General features: G+C 37.0%; 1 protein-coding gene across 1 annotated transcript; it reads left to right on the top strand.

Annotated features, from left to right (window-relative positions):
• Positions 1-11,658: 11,658 nt before the first annotated feature.
• On the top strand, positions 11,659-12,747 carry LOC138348130 (uncharacterized). Its single transcript, XM_069296739.1, has one exon. It carries the CDS (start codon positions 11,659-11,661, stop codon positions 12,745-12,747), a length of 1,089 nt encoding a protein of 362 aa, XP_069152840.1.
• Positions 12,748-16,956: the final 4,209 nt, after the last annotated feature.

Genomic DNA, 16,956 nt, shown 5'->3' with positions numbered 1-16,956 from the left:
TGTTATGATATTATTTCTATTATGTTACTAATTTAATTTTTATCATTTGTAATTATTTTCAAATGCAATATAATAATTAACAAGTTACTATTTCCGCCAAATTAATCATTTTAAATTTATTTTTTTAAAAGAAAGTGTCACTTTAAATATGTAATTTAAAGTTATTTGAATAATATTTCTATTATATAAGATTATTAAATAAGTCTCTAATATTTGTATTTATTTTCTAAGTAATATAACATCTAAAATATGTTACTGATTATTATTTTTTTGGCCATTTTAAATATGTAATTTAGATTATAATTTTTTCATTATGAAGTATGAAGAAAATTTACATGATAATTCAAATAATCTACTTTTTATGTTATCGTGATAAATTATCAAACAACATTTTTTAAATAGTATGAAAACATTTTATTCAATAGTTCATAATGGAATAGGGAAGTAAATTAATACATGAAATAACTATATACAAGATGAAATTGTTAATTTATACAATTTTAACCTACACATAAAAAAAATAAGGATAAAAGAGCTCATTTTAAAACACATTAATAGAAAATTCATGTAGGTAACGTAATAGTCTTGAAAGTTGAGTATTGATGTAAGATTTAAAATAAATTTCATGATAATAAAATATTTATGATGCAATGATATTTTATAAATGATTTCACTTTTATTTGAATTGTTCGTTAATATGTATTGTATATAATATTTATCGCAATTTATGTTATTTAGAATAAAAAATAATTTTATATTAATTGAAAATTTTGAAAAAAATAAAATTTTGTATTACATAAAGATTATAGAGGAATTATTCTAAAAAAGAATAAATGATTTCTATTATGAAATAAGTGTCACATCCGGGGAGCACCTCCTAGACGTAACCGGCCTCGGCATCCTTTCTGAGGACTAAGACTAGCCTCTTATCTTACATCATAACATTCATAGTTTAAAAATGCGGAAATTTTTAGAACTTTTTGATTAATTCTACATCAAGGTTTATATAGACCTCTACATATACATAATATTTATATTGAGTATACATAGACCCTTCGTATAGGAAGATTACATAGTTTTCTACGTTTATTGCACATAGATATATAAGATATAACATAGTCTCAAATGGATGTCTCATATCATAAACATCAACAAGACTAAAATAATTTGGGCCTAACCCATTCATCAATGTTATAAGTCCACATATAGGCTATACAATGTTTTGGTACTCAAATGAAAAGGAAAGAACATTGATAGTCTTAAAGCTAAAAAAAACTTCACAATGTTGATATAGGCATTGCCCTCGAAAAAGTGAGGACCTACCCAACTTGGATGAATGAAAATTCCAAGTCTTCCTTCAAAGTCGTCTCAAAAGCCCTTCAACGATCGGAACCTAAAATGTACGGGAAAAGGGAGAAATGGGGTTAGTACACCACTTGTACTACGTATGAGATCATATGCACACATATCATAAAATCATGCTAAAAAGGGACAATTCATTCAAAGTATGCAATTTACTTTGAAAAGACTTGTGCACATTCAAAAAGACCATACCAATCAATAATATATATTCATTAAGTCGAAAGCATGTACATTACAAGACCAACCATACTAAGTCTAGTCAAGCCAACATGCATATTATATAATTGAACACATAGTCAAGACAACTCTATCATCAAGTTATAATAGCAACAAGCTTGGATTATAGTTTATTACAACATGACTAAAGCAAGACAATTACCCATGAACCCTTATCAAGTCAACTAGTGCAAAGACCAAGCAAAGCCCCATAACCTTACTCAATCTACTAAAGCCAACAAGAATCATGACCAACATCTAACTTTTCATAGAATATCATTAAGATTACATATTATCATACTTTAACCATGGAGACCAACACATTCATAAGTGAGACGAATCATCATATAGTATCATCAATATGCAAGATAATCATAAACATATTATGTACCAGTATAAGCATATACATATATAAGAACATCCTCCTAAGACTTCCCTTAAGGCTAACTAATGCAATATTTAGGTAGAGTCACATACCCCTACCTAGACTAAGTTAAATCCCTTAGGTCATCCTAGTTAGATTTCATTCCTTTAGTCCATTTTACCTTTTGGGAACATCTTGCCTTAACCGACATAGAACACATGATCTAATGTGGAATCCGGTGTCATGGAACCCTACACCGAAGGAAGGCAGACTACTTGCCAAGGTAGTACCAAACATGAACATGGCAAGTACGTGGACCCACTAGCTAGTATTCCTATGGGGGCAACAAAGTTCAAGAACTAGGAGATATAGTTGGAAGGCAGGAATAGACTCAAGACTAGCATCTCAACCAATCAATAATACATAATAACATGAATTACAACATCAATCATATCATTTAGATAAAGCAATTTAAAACCTCAATTACCACACATAAGGCTCAAAATCATGAAGACTCACCATATCAAAATGCACAACATAAATCAAAACGAGTCAAAGAGCAAAATTGACAATTTTCAAGTTAAATAGGCATATTTCACTGCAACTTCATTGTAATGACACCATAAAAAGCATATTTTTTCAAAACTTTTCAAAAATCAAGCAATTTCAAATTTAGTCATTATTTTCATTATTAATAGGAATAACTAACCTTCATTATGAAAGAGATGAGGATGACAGGACTTCATGTTGGCCTCGGCCTCCCATGTTGCTCCCTCAACTAGGTGGTTTCCCTATAATACTTTTACGGATGCCACATATTTGTTCCTCAACCTCTTCACTTGACGATCATGAATTTCAACAGGTACCTCCTCATAGGAGAGATTATCTTTTAAACCAAGACCCTCAATAGGAAGAATATATTAAGGGATCACCGATACAATTTTTAAGCATAGAAACATGGAAAACCGAATGAACCAAATCGAAATCACTATGGAGTTTCAATTCATATGCAACGTTACCACCCTTTGAAAGATTTTATAGGGACCCACATAACGAGGACTCAACTTCCCGTTCTTGCCAAATCTAACCACCCCTTTCATAGGCAAAATTTGTAAGTACACCTTATTACCTTCTTCAAACTCTTATTCCTTTCTCCTATGGTCGGCATAAGACTTTTGGCGGCTATAGGATGTTTTCAAGAGATAACTTATAATATGAATCTTCTCTTAAGTCTTATAAATCAAATCGGGACCCAAAAGAGAAGACTCACCCACTTCAAACTATCTAATTGGAGATCTACATCTCCTGCCAAACAAGGCTTCATAAGGAGCCATAGATATAGATGAATGGTAACTATTGTTGTAAGCAAACTCCACCAGAGGCAAATGTTTATCCCAATTCCCTTGAAATCAATTATACAAGCTCTAAAAATATCCTCAAGGGTTTGAATAGTACGCTCCACTTGACCATCCTTTTGAGGATGAAAAGTGGTGATTAACTTCACCTTTGTACCCAACCCTTGTTTGAATGACCTCCAAAACCTAGATGTGAATTGTGCACCCCTATCCAATATGATGGATAATGGAATATCATGGTGACACACAATCTCATCTATGAAGATCTTTGCATAATCCTCCACCGAATAAGTAGACTTGATGAGAATAAAATGAGTGGATTCCGTCAACTTATCCACAACCACCCATATAGATTCATATTATTTTTGTGTCTGAGCAAACCTACCACAAAGTAAATTTTGATGTCTTCCCACTTCCAAGTAGGAACTTGGATTTCTTAAAGTGAACCACCCGACTTTTGGTGTTCGGCCTTCACTTGTTGACAATGTGGACACTTAGAACCAAATTATGTTATGTCCCTCTTCAAACCTTCCCACCAAAACACTTCCCTAAAGTCATGGTACATCTTTGTCGAACCTGGATGAATGGAGTAACGGGACCCATGAGCTTCCTCAAGAATCCGATTCCTCAAACCATCTACATTAGTAACACACAACCTACCTTGATACCTCAACACACCATCCCCCCTAAGGAGAATGACTCATTAGTTTACCAATAATCCATTCCTTCAACTCCATTAATGGTTGATCAATGTGTTGTTTGGACTTCACCTCAACCACCAAAGATGACTCGGAGTTATGATGGACCATAAAAACCATTCGAAGAATTTTACAACCTTCCACCCAATCTAGACAACCTATGAACATCTTTCACTAGGTCTTTCTAGGCTTCATCCACAAGATACACACTACCCATGGTAATACGACTTAGACCATCCGCAACCACATTGGCCTTGCCGGGGTTATAGATTACACTCATGTCGTAATCCTTGAACAATTCCAATAACCTTATTTGCCGAAGATTTAAATTCTTTTGAGTAAACACATATTGTAGACTCTTGTGGTCAGTATACACATCCACATGAACACCATACAAGTAATGTCTCCATATCTTCAAGGCAAATACCATAACCGCTAACTCAAGATCATGAGTTGGATAGTTTCTCTCATGCACTTTAAGTGGTCTAGAGGCATAGGCTATACTTTCCCATGTTACATAAGCACACATCCTAAACATACTCGGGATGAATCACAATAAAAAACAAGCCCTTTGTAGCCTCCGGTAAAGTCAACACTGTAGCGAAAGTAAGCCTATCTTTCAAGATTTTGAAGATTCATTTACATGCCTTCGACCATTAAAATTTCTTACTTTTTTGGGTCAAAGTAGTCAAGAAAGATGCAATGTATGCAAAACCATCCACAAACCTCTAATAATAACCCTCTCAACTTAAGAAACTCCTAATGTTGGTTGGAGTCAATAGTCTAGGCTAATTTTTCACCACCTCGGTTTTCTCTGGATCAACCTCACTCCTTCACTAGAGATGATATGACCAATAAATTCCACCGACCTCAACCAAAACTCACATTTGCTATATTTCGCAAATAATTGATTCTCCTTAAGCACTTGTAACACCACCCTCAAATGGTCCATGTGATTGCCCTCATTTTTCAAATATACCAACATGTCGTCAATGAAAACAGTGACAAATGAATCTAGGTAACTTCAAAAAAACCTATTCATGAGATCCATAAAAGTCATCGAGGCATTAGTGTGACCAAAGGATATTACTAAGAACTCATAGTGACCATATCTAGTCCGAAATTCTATTTTTGGTATATCCTCACCTCCACCCTTAGTTGATGATACCTCGATCTCAAGTCAATCGTAGAAAAGTAGATTTCCCCTTGGAGTTGATCAAATAAGTCATCAATCCAAGGGAGAGGATACTTGTTCTTAATGGTGACTTTATTGAGTTGGTAATAATTGATGCACATCCTAAGGGAACCATCCTTCTTCTTCCTCCCCATGGAAAAATACTAGGTCTAATGAAGCCTTTGTCTGTTTATTCTTTTATTTGAGCCTTCAACTCTTTCAATTCGGCTGGAGCCATCTGATAAGAAGGAATTGAAATGGGATTTATGTCCCATAACAAGTCAATACCAAAATTAATTTCCTGTTGGGAGGAATACCGGGAAGATCATTAGGAAAGACCTCCAGAAATTTTCTTACTATGGGGTCCGACTCAATGGGAGAATTTCGGAGTCTAAATATTGGACTCTTACTATATGGTATAAACACCCTTTAGATATCATTCTACAAGATTTCAAACAAGAGATGATACAACCTCTAGGAATAGAATTTACCCCCTTTCACTCTAAAACGAGCTCATTTGGAAAGTTAAATTTCACCGCCGTTGTTATACAATATATATAGGCAAAGCAAGCATGCAACCAATCCATGCCCAATATCACATCAAAATCAAACATATAAATTTCTACTAGTTCAACATGAGTAACTTTATTGGGCAATATTATAGGACAATTTCTATATACTCTTTTTGCAACCACCGATTCACCTACCGGGGTAGTTACTATGAAGGTTCATTTAGATTTTTGGAAAAAATCTCAAACTTCTTAGCTATAAAGGGAGTAACAAAAGATAGTGTAGCGACCGGATTAGTAAAGCATATACATCAACATAAAAGACTTTCAACATACCTGTCACCACATCAGGAGAAATCTCTTGCTCACCCCTTGAGAGAAATACATAAAAGTGATTCTTCTTAGTAGAATCATTAGAACCAATTTCTTGCCCACTCTCCTTGTCTTTGCCCTTCACATATGGCCCGTCTTAATCTTTTTGCACACTTTTACCACAACCAAAAGAATTATCTGTTCCTTTTAGGCAATCACCATAATGCTTATTGCCACACTTTCCATAAGTTGGCTGCTTGGTTTGTGAGTTAGTACCTCTACCCTTTTGAGACTTAGGGTTAGACACCCTATCATCCATAGCCTTAGGGAACTTGGTTAGAAACACTTTTTTTTGAACCTAGGCTTGTCTTGGATATCAAGCCTACCCTTTGAAAAACAACCATCAAAAGATCTTTCCCTCTTGGCATCTCTACTCTTCTTCTTATCCCTTGTGTTTTCCACTTGTTGGGCATGAACGATGAGATGAGAAATGTTTATATTGTCATGTAGCATAGCCGAATGGCATTCCTCTTGCAAGTCATCCGACACTTCTGTAACAAAGTGGTTCATTTCATATCTATGATCGAAAACCAAAGAAGGAGCATATTGTGACAATTTAGTTAATTTAAAAGAGTATTCAAGTACACTCATACCTCTTTGACGAAGTTTGATGAACTCCACCACTTTGGCTTCCCGCTTCTCCTTAGGAAAGAATCTATCAAGAAAGGTCTTTTTAACAATCTACCAAGTCACCGGTCTGTAACAACCCTAAAAATAGCTATGCTAAATGATGTTTAATGTGTCTAGAATGCCTACAATTCGATCGGGTTCACATGGATTGATGCGCATAGAACCAGACCTCTGAACCCTTGTAAAACCCAAGCCAACTAACTTGGGGAGTTATTTGAGCTAGGAAAGGTTGGGTCCATCCATGCAGGGCTTTCGAATATGAAGATTTACCCGAATGAGCCTTTACCGGATTTAAAAAGGGGAAATCTTAGGGTCTAGGGTTAAAATGGTTTTTTTACAAGCTAAGGGTAGTATCTTAATCACCCTAAATATGTAATTAAATATTTAAATAATAAGGTGTAGGGGTATTTTGGGGAGAGAGGGCCAAAAATTTGCCTTTGAAGTGAAGTTTTTCTCCACCCGGGTTCGAACCTAGGTGGAAGCAATGATTTAAACTGTTTTCATTTAAATTGGTAATTAATTTAATTAAGTAATATTCATTGGATAATTTAAAATAAAAGGGAAATCAGTTTTTTTACCAATTAACTAAACCTTATTTGACTAAGTCCTAAACTAAACTCCTAATCCTAAGAAAACTTTCCTTACTCACGTCTATCTCTTAACACACGGTCATTCTCACTTATCTTTCACGTTCTCTCTGCCTAAAAAACTATAAGAACAGAAAATTGACCAAAGTTCTTCACACTTGAAGAATTCACGCAAAAATATAAGAAAACAAATGCTAATCAAACACGTTAGGCAAAGAGAGGGTTTGTTCGTCGAATTGGTGTTGAAGTTGAGGGGATTTGGATGTGATCTTTGGAGAAAGTTTTGGCAGCAAATGAAGGTTTGAACGTCAAAAAGGTATGGGTTTGCTTATCTTTTGGTCCCTTTCCAAGAGACCCCTAAGTTTCAGATGGATCTATTCCGAAAACTAGGGTTGTTCCCCATTGCATGTCCTTGTCACTAGCTCCCATCGAATCATAGGTTGGGTATGTTTGCTGGTAGGAATTAGGGATGTAATGTGTTTTTGTGATGATTATGTTTATGTATATATGTTCAAAATTATGTGAATATTGAGCGTGTTGCATGAAATTAAGTAAAAAAAATGATGTGTGTGCAATGTGTAGCTGTGATATACAAGCTTGGATTCAAGCTCGAAAAATGACATGTTTATGATTGTATTTCATGTGCACAAACTTGCTTAAATCGTAATGTTCATAAGTGATGTAAAAATGCTGATTTGAGTGCAAATTAATAGTCAAATGAATCCATGAAAATACACCTAAAGAACTCACTAAAAACTACTTAAAACGTCTAAACATTTAATGTGAAAGAGATGAGAAACTAGGCTGCAAAAATTTCCAGCATCTTGTTGATGAGTTTCGGCCAAGCTAAGGGGATTATCATGCTACGTCAAAATGAATTAAAATATGTGAGTCCACTAAGAATCGAACCCGTGATGTCACCATGTTAAGAAACCATCGAAAAAAAATGTGAGAAAAAGAGAATGTGGCATGTGGGATTCGAACGTATGTGCCTTGATCAGAAAATGAAATTAAAAAAATAAGAAATGAGACGGGTGGGATTCGAACCCACCAACTCTCAATCAGATTTAAGGAGGAATAAAAAAAAGAAAAAAAAATAAAAGGTTGAGGCATGTGGGAATCGAACGCACAGCTTCTAGGCAGAACCAAGGAAAATTAAGGAGAAAAAAATTAAAGTGGGACTGTGGGGGTTAGAACCCACACCCCCTCGGCCAAAAAAAGAGAATTTAAAGAGAAGGAAATAAAAAGAAAATGAGGTTGTGGGGGTTCGATCCCATATCCTCTCAGTCCCAATGAGCGAAATTTGAAGAGAGAAATTTCAGAAAAAATAAAATGGAGGCGTTGGGGCTCGATCTCGGGTCCCCAAGCTGTGTGGATTATACCAAAATAAATAAAAATGTAAGTGTTGTCCAAGGGATTTGAAATCAGGTTCCGTTGCCCAAATTTCGTATTATATATAAGTCGTACGTGGATAAATGTTCAAATATTGCTGCCTACATAGATCAAAATCAATGATCTTGGCATACATACACGATGCATAAGTCTTGTACCACATAATCTTTGGAATATATGAATCATTTAAACGAACTATTAATGAAGCCTCATGGCTTGTATGTATAGACCCATGAGTCTAGCATACGTTTAAAAGTGAACCTAAGATGTATGTAATGAAATGATGAAACCCTATAAGGGTAAGAGTGTGAAACACACTAAATTTCCAAGTACATTGGCATATGATGAAATGAACAATGAAATGATGAAAACTTGGGAGGGTTAAGTAAGAGCGTGAAACACACTAAATGGCCAAGTCCATTAGCATATGATGAAATGAACATTCACGTAATAAGGGGTGAATAATTATGAAGAGAAAATGTGCTAAAGTTAATGAATGTGGTGACAACATGAGCCTTAGTGAATGTTACCAAAACATACTCACCTATGAAAGTATAAAGTTAATGAAGAGACCAGTCTCTATAAACACTCTAATGAATGTATTGAGAATAATATACTTAATACTAATGATGAGATGAGAAATCATATATTGAAATATTATGTCTTCATACTAGAATCCAGCTTTCATGACGTATGAGTTGAATGTAATGGAACTTTATACTGAGCACCGATAGACTAGCTATGAGCGGTGATGCCTTCTTTCGGGAAGGGCGGAGTTTCACGTAACTCTCATGAGATGAGGTTTTCCGGCATGCCGAACATGGGTCTCCTTATATCTCCTAGTCTTCACACCTATACTGCCAATACAGGGATCTGGCGGGGTTCAATTCTTATGTACACTAGCATGTTTTAGTTCACTTTAGCCGGTGATTCCACCTCTTTTTGGTGTGGGGGAGACACTGAATTTCATGATGCTCACATGATCTATGTCGGTTAAAGTTAAAGTTACCAATGATTGAATGAGGTCAACCTCAAATGATGCACATAATGAAATGAATGATACCAAAGGTGTTAGGATAGGATGATCAAGAGGTGATCTATACTTAAGTAATAACACTAGGTCATTCTTGATCTTTGCACAGCGAACCCGATGAAAGTCTTAAGCTATATCCTGGGTATAGCGAGCACTCACACTAGCCTATGAATGAAATGAAATGAAGTACATATGAATGAATGAAGCAGACTCTGTGTTTGCTAATGAAGGCTCCTAGTTGAGGTCCCATATGTTGAGCCCTCATTTTGGGAAGTCTTAATATCAAGTCCATGATTCCAAGGTCTCATGGTATATGAATGAATGATATGAAAGATGTTATGTGCTATATGTAAAACAATATGTGCTATGTGTAAGATGTTATGTGTTGTGTGCAATATGATAAGTATGATGATGCATGTTACTCTCATGGCATGACTTTCCTAATCCAAATTTGGAAAGCTCACCAACTTTCTTAATCCCATTTTGGCAAGTCCACTGACTTGACTTTCCATAATCATGTTGCTAGGAAAGAGTTCTTCTTACTCATGCATGTCCTTGGTGTGCGCTTTCATATACTCATAATTATTACAATTGTTTATTAATCCCATACAATTCTACAATTTTAGGTGCAAGGTGGACGCTAAAGCTTATAGGTTGACATTGCATCTATCCGGACGTAGAGCTTTCATCCAAACTTGGTAGTCCCTCATGCTTTCGAGGATGTCTATCGTTATTATCTAGCTTAGATGTAGGCTATAGCTAGTGGAGCATGTTCCACTACTGTTTTTTCCCACTTTTGTTTAGACTTTGTATTGGTGATGTTTTGGCAAAAGTACGTTTGATAAAATTATAATCTGATTCTTTCATTTGATTATCTCTTTATTAGATGGTTGATTTGTAAACGCCTGTGATGTTAAGTAGTATGTATAAATGTATGATAACAAAAAAAAGTTTCAAATTTTCCGCAAAAATTAACCTAGATGAAGTAAGAATGACATAGTAGGCTTGTCTGCGACCTCTGAGAGGTCAATGACGCCAGTCTCGTCTGCGGTCTATCTTTAGGTTGTGATAAAGTTGGTATCAGAGCATTAGGTTAAATTTCGAGGATAATAAGTTCATATCAACCACATTGAGTAGTTTTTAAGTCATGGTAGTGAAGTGCACCACTATCCTGAATTAGAGACTGTATGATGCGTAGGAAAATTTCCCTTCTTCTGATCTTATCGTCCCTTTCCTAATGTCTGATTTTCTTGGTGTTATAAGCGTGTCTAACATCAATCCTTGTTGTTTACAGAAAATGAATACTAGGAGAACAATTGGTCAAAGAAATGAGGAGCAACTACGGGGGCAATCAGGTTCCACCCCAGGCTCCAGCTGAAGGAGTGGTTATGCCGGTTAATTCTGCTGAGTTGACTAACGCTGAGGTGCGGGCATCTCTGGCCCATATGGAATAGGCCATCACTATGCAGGTCCAGGCCATGACTAACCAGGTCAACCGGTAGAATATTCAGAGGGAGAACCCACCAGGTTGTAGCATGGATGACAGGCTACGAGACTTCACGAGGATGAATCCTCCTATTTTCACAGGGTCCAAGACTTCAGAAGATCCCCAGGAGTTTATGGACGAGGTACATAAGATTTTGGTGGCCATGGGGGCCACGGATACAGAGAAAGCTGATTTGGCTTCCTATCAGCTTAAGGATGTTGCACAGACTTGGTGCAAGATGTGGAAGGATAGTCGAGCGTAAGGTGGAGCTCCGATCACTTAGGATATGTTTAAGACAGCCTTCCTGGAGAGATTCTTCCTCTGGGAGATGAGAGAGGCCAAGATTGAGGAGTTTATCAACCTTAAGCAGGGATCCATGACAGTCAGGGAGTATTCCCTGAAGTTTCTTAAGTTGTCCACGTATGTTACTTCCCTTGTATCTAACAACAGGGATGAGATGAGCAGGTTCTCCACGATTACATGGACCTTTCCAAGTTGATGGTGCATGTCCCGCAGGTAGATGACAGCCAGAAGAAAAGGGGTGTCTGTGATGCTAGGAGGTTTAAGCCTCATGATCAGGCAGGTCCTAGCAATGGGGGCAACAGGAACAACTTTGGCATCCGTGAGCAGCCCAGATTAAAAAAAGGGCAACAGAGTTCAGGGAACTCTAACTTTCAGAGGAACACAACAGCTAGAGGAGGCAGACCCGAGCCCAAGAAGGGCAATGGAGGTGATATGCAGCATCCCCGAAAGAATTGTGTTAAGTGTGGCCGTGCTCACAGTGGAGAGTGCAAACGGGGCACTAATGCATGTTTTGGTTGCGGTAAGATTGGGCACATGGTCAAGGACTTCCCACAGAACAGGGGTCGGGCTGGAGGTAATGCCCAGCCTAGGCCTAATCCACAGGATGTAGCACTAGCCGAGCCTCTTAAAAGGAACAGGTTCTACGCCCTTCAGGGTAGGGAAAAGCAAGAGAAGTCCGATGATGTGGTCATAGGTATGCTGCAAGTATTCTCAACTTCTGTTTATGCTTTACTTGATCCAGAGTCTATACTTTCCTTTGTAAATCCTTTGCTTGCTCTCACTTTTGAGATATTGTCTGAAGTTCTGCATGATCCTATAGTGGTTAGTGCACCTTTAGGAGAAAATTTAAGAACTGATAGAGAATACAAAGATTGCCCAATAGTTGTATGTGGTAAGACTATGTGTGCAAAGTTGGTTGAGTTACCCATGCATGATTTTGATGTTATTCTTGGTATGGACTGGCTTCATAGTTGTTATGCTTGCACAGATTTTGGTAGTAGGGTTGTGAGATTTCGTGTCCCTAATGAAGAAGGGCTAGTCTGGGAGGGGTACAACTCGAGTCGTCCTAATCCCGTGATTTCGAACCTTAAGGCCAATAAAATGATGTACAAAGGGTTATTGTGTCATCTTGTGAGTGTTAACGATTTAGATCATGACATTCGTTCCATAGACTCACTGCCTGTAGTGAATGAGTTCCAAGATGTATTTGTTGATGATTTGCCTGAAGTTCCTCCCCCTCGAGAGTTTGACTTTGTATCGACTTAGAACCCGATACTAAACCAATTCAAATTTCTCTTTACAGAGTGGCTCCAGCTGAACTCAAAGATTTGAAGCTGCATTTAAAAGATCTCAATGATAAAGGTTTCATTCAGCCGAGTATATCCCCTTGGGGCGCTCTAGTGTTGTTTGTGAAAAAAGAAAGATGGAGACCCTTCGAAAGTGTATCGATTATCGGAATCTCAACAAAGTCACTATCAAGAATAAGTATCCACTTCCCAAAATAGATGACTTGTTTGACAAACTCCAAGGGTCTAGTTTCTTCTCAAAGATTGATCTTTGTTCGAGGTACCATCAGCTCAGGGTTAGGGATGGAGATATCCCAAAGACAGTCTTTCGTACCCGTTATGGCCATTATGAGTTCCTAGTTATGTCATTTTTTATAAAGAATGCACCTGTTGCATTTGTGGATCTCATGAACAGGGTCTTCTGTGAATACCTTGAAACCTTCGTCATAGTATTCATTGATGACATTCTCATCTACTCTAAGACCAAGGAAGAGCATGAACAACATATGAGACTAACCTTGCACGTACTTAGACAACATCAGTTGTATGCCAAATTCAGCATGTGTTAATTCTGGCTTAGATCACTGACCTTCCTAGGTCATGTTGTGTCCGACAAAGGTGTAGAGGTAGATCCTACAAAGACTGAATCTATTAAGAACTGGCCAAAACCTCTTACTTCCACAGATATTCATAGCTTCTTGGGATTGGCTGGTTATTATCGCAGGTTCGTGGAGGTTTTTTCTTCCATTGCTGCCTCATTGACAACTTTGACTAAGAAGAAGATCAAGTTTGAATGGACGGAGGCTTGTGAGAAGAGTTTCCAGGAGCTCAAGGATAAACTCACTTCAGCCCCGGTGCTTACTTTTACCTAAGTGTAGTGATAATTACAATGTGTATTGTGATGCATCTAGGGTTATTTTGGGTTGTGTTCTTATGCATGGTGGTAAGGTGATAGATTATGCGTCCAGACAGCTCAAGGTTCATGAAAAGAATTACCCCACTCATGACCTAGAGTTGGCAGTTGTTGTGTTTGCACTGAAGCTGTGGAGGTACTACTTGTAAGGGGTGCACGTGGATGTGTTCACAGACCACAAGAATCTCAAGTACGTGTTCACACAGAGAAAGTTGAATCTACGTCAACGGAGATTATTGGACCTGTTAAAGGACTATGACATGAATGTCCACTACCATCTAGGTAAGGCTAATGTTGTAGCTGATGCTTTGAGTAGGATGAGCATGGGAAGTACAGACCACGTTGAGGATGAGAAGAAGGAGTTGGTGAAAGATATACATAGACTGGACAAACTGGATGTGAGGTTAGTTGACTCTACTAGTGAGGGTCCACCTTGTAAAGGCGTATTGTCTCCCCATTGGACGTACCAAGTTTGGTCCACATCTTTGAGTTGGTAAGTGGATAACTCAGGCTTCGCACTACTAGTTAACCCCATAGCATAGAAGATCTTGTAGATTTCATCAATGAACTCTTGGGGGTTTTCTTCAACCTTGGACCCATAGAAGTAGGGGGATTCATCCTAGTAAAATTCCTCAAATAGGAGACCATGGTACCAACATGTTTGTTTGCTCAGGGTACAACTTACCGGTTAGCTTGAGCCGTCATGGCTTGAGCTTGAGTAGTGGCGGCTTGTGCTTGAGTAGTAATGGCTTGGTCCATTTGGAAAAATGCATCCCTTATGTCACCATCCGTCAAAGGAGGAGGATTGAGCGGAGTTTGGTCATCATTAAAGTCTTCTTCAAGATGTGATCACCACGGGAAGGAACTCCCGCATTGGCACGATATTGGACTTCCAAGAACGTGAGATTTTTCTAATCATCACATAGGTTCCTATCCATAAGTATGGCGCGCTTCACAATTATGAGTATGAATCTACATAGATGTGGTTGACAGAGACATCGACTCAAAGATATTCAACCTCATGCTCTAATACCAAGTTTTTCACATCCGGGGAGCACCCCCTAGATATAATCGGCGTCGGCGTCCTCTTTGAGGACTAAGACTAGTCTCTTAGATTACATCAATACATTCATATGTTTAAAAATATGGAAATATTTTTTAAAAAATTTATTAATTCTACATCGAGGTTCACATAGACCTCTACATACACATAAAATTTAAATCGAGTATACATAGACCCTTTGTATAGAAAGATTATATAGTCTTCTACTTTTATTGCACATAGATATATAAGATATAACATAGTCTGAAATGGATGGCTCATCTCATAACCATCTAACAAGAGTATACTGATTTGGGCCTAGCCCATACATCAACGTAATAAGGCCACATATAGGCTATACAATGTTTGGTACTCAAATTAAAAGGAAAGAACATAAGAGTCTTAAAACTAAAACAACTCCATAAGGTTGATATTGGCATTACCCTCAGAAAGTGAGGACCTACCCAACTTGGATGAATGAGAATTCAAGTCTTCCTTCAAAGTCATCTTAAAAGCCCTTCAATAACTGGAACCTAAAATGTTTGAGAAAAAGGGAGAAAATGGTGTTAGTACACCACTTGTACTAAGTATGAGACCATATGCACACATATCATGAAATTGTGCTAAAAAGGGACAATTCATTTAAAGTATGCAATTTACTTTAAAAAGTCTTATGCACATTCAAGAAGACCATACCAATCAATAATACACATTCATTAAGTGCAAAGCATGTACATAACAAGACCAACCATAGTAAGTCTAGTCAAGCCAACATGCATATCATATAATTGAACACATAGTCAAGACAACTCTATCATTAAGTTATAATAGCAACAAGCATGGATTAGAGTTTATTACAACATGACCAAAGCAAGAAAATTACCCATGAACTCGTATTAAGTCAACTAGTGTAATGACCAAGCAAAGTCCCATAACCTTACTCAATCTAGTAAACCCAAATCATGACCAACATCCAACTTTTCATAGCATTCATTAAGAGTACATATCATCCTACTTTAACCATGGAGACCAACACATATTCATAAGTGAGACCAATCATCATATAGTACATCAATGTGCATGATCATCATATACATATCATGTACCATTATAAGCATATATATATATATATATATATAAGAACATCCTCCTAAGACTTCCCTCAAGGCTAACCAGTGCAATGCTTAGGCAGAGTCCCATACCCCTACCTAGACTAAGCTAACCCCTTAGGTGATCCTAGTTAGAGTTCATTCCTTTAGTCCATTTTATCTTTTGGAAACATCTTGCCTTAACCAACATAGACCACATGAGCTAATGTAAAATCCGGTGTCATGGAACCTACACCGAAGGAAGGCAAACTACTTGCCAAAGTAGTACCAAAACATGAACATAGCAACTACGTGGATCCACTAGCTTGTGTTCATATGGGAGAAACATAGTTCAAAAACTAGGAGATATAGTTGGGACCCTCTTTATGCTACATGCATTATTTTCTCCAATCTCAAGATTACATTAGTGATCCTATCTTCCTTATGTGGGAAGGGACACTCCTCACAGTAGTTCACTCAGTGCTAAGCTAGAGTCCTTTTTGAAATGTCTTTAATGTATTTATTAATTATCATTGATTAATGTAGGTCATAGGGTCTATCCCTTGTATAATCATCATCATCATAGCTCAATAAGAATTGCATGAGCATAGTCCCTTTCATTATAATTCATATAAGTGAGGTTAGCATATTTATATATCACTTCATATTAAGGCACATTGGTAAATTGTCACCATACTTATAACATTTACATTTTAGCCAACACCTCGTAAAATTTCAATTCAACATCATACCAACTCTATCAATCTTAATAAAAGATATACTTCAATACAACATCATCACTTATCACAATTAACCACAATTGGAGTAAAGAGTTGAGATCTCACAAGGACTTACCAAGTCTCCTTCATAATCCATGATCAAGGTCTTGCCATCAACCCTTAACTCAACCCAATAAGAGTTTAGTATCCTCACACAATAATTACCAACATAATAGCAAAGTCAATCGAATCACTACATCACAATCCATCACTAGTTCATAGCTTAAGATAAGAGACTTACGTCAAAGTCATAATCTAGATCAATTACTCAAGAACTAGCATGATAGGACTATAATTGATCCTAATCTATTCATAATTGATACAATAACATCACCTAGTAGTAATACAACCAACAACCAATTCAATT

This window comes from Solanum lycopersicum, chromosome 4 (genome assembly GCF_036512215.1).
Source record: "Solanum lycopersicum chromosome 4, SLM_r2.1".
NCBI lineage: Eukaryota > Viridiplantae > Streptophyta > Magnoliopsida > Solanales > Solanaceae > Solanum > Solanum lycopersicum.
Note: the sequence above shows the minus strand (reverse complement) of the source record. Positions and strands in the feature narration are given on the sequence as shown.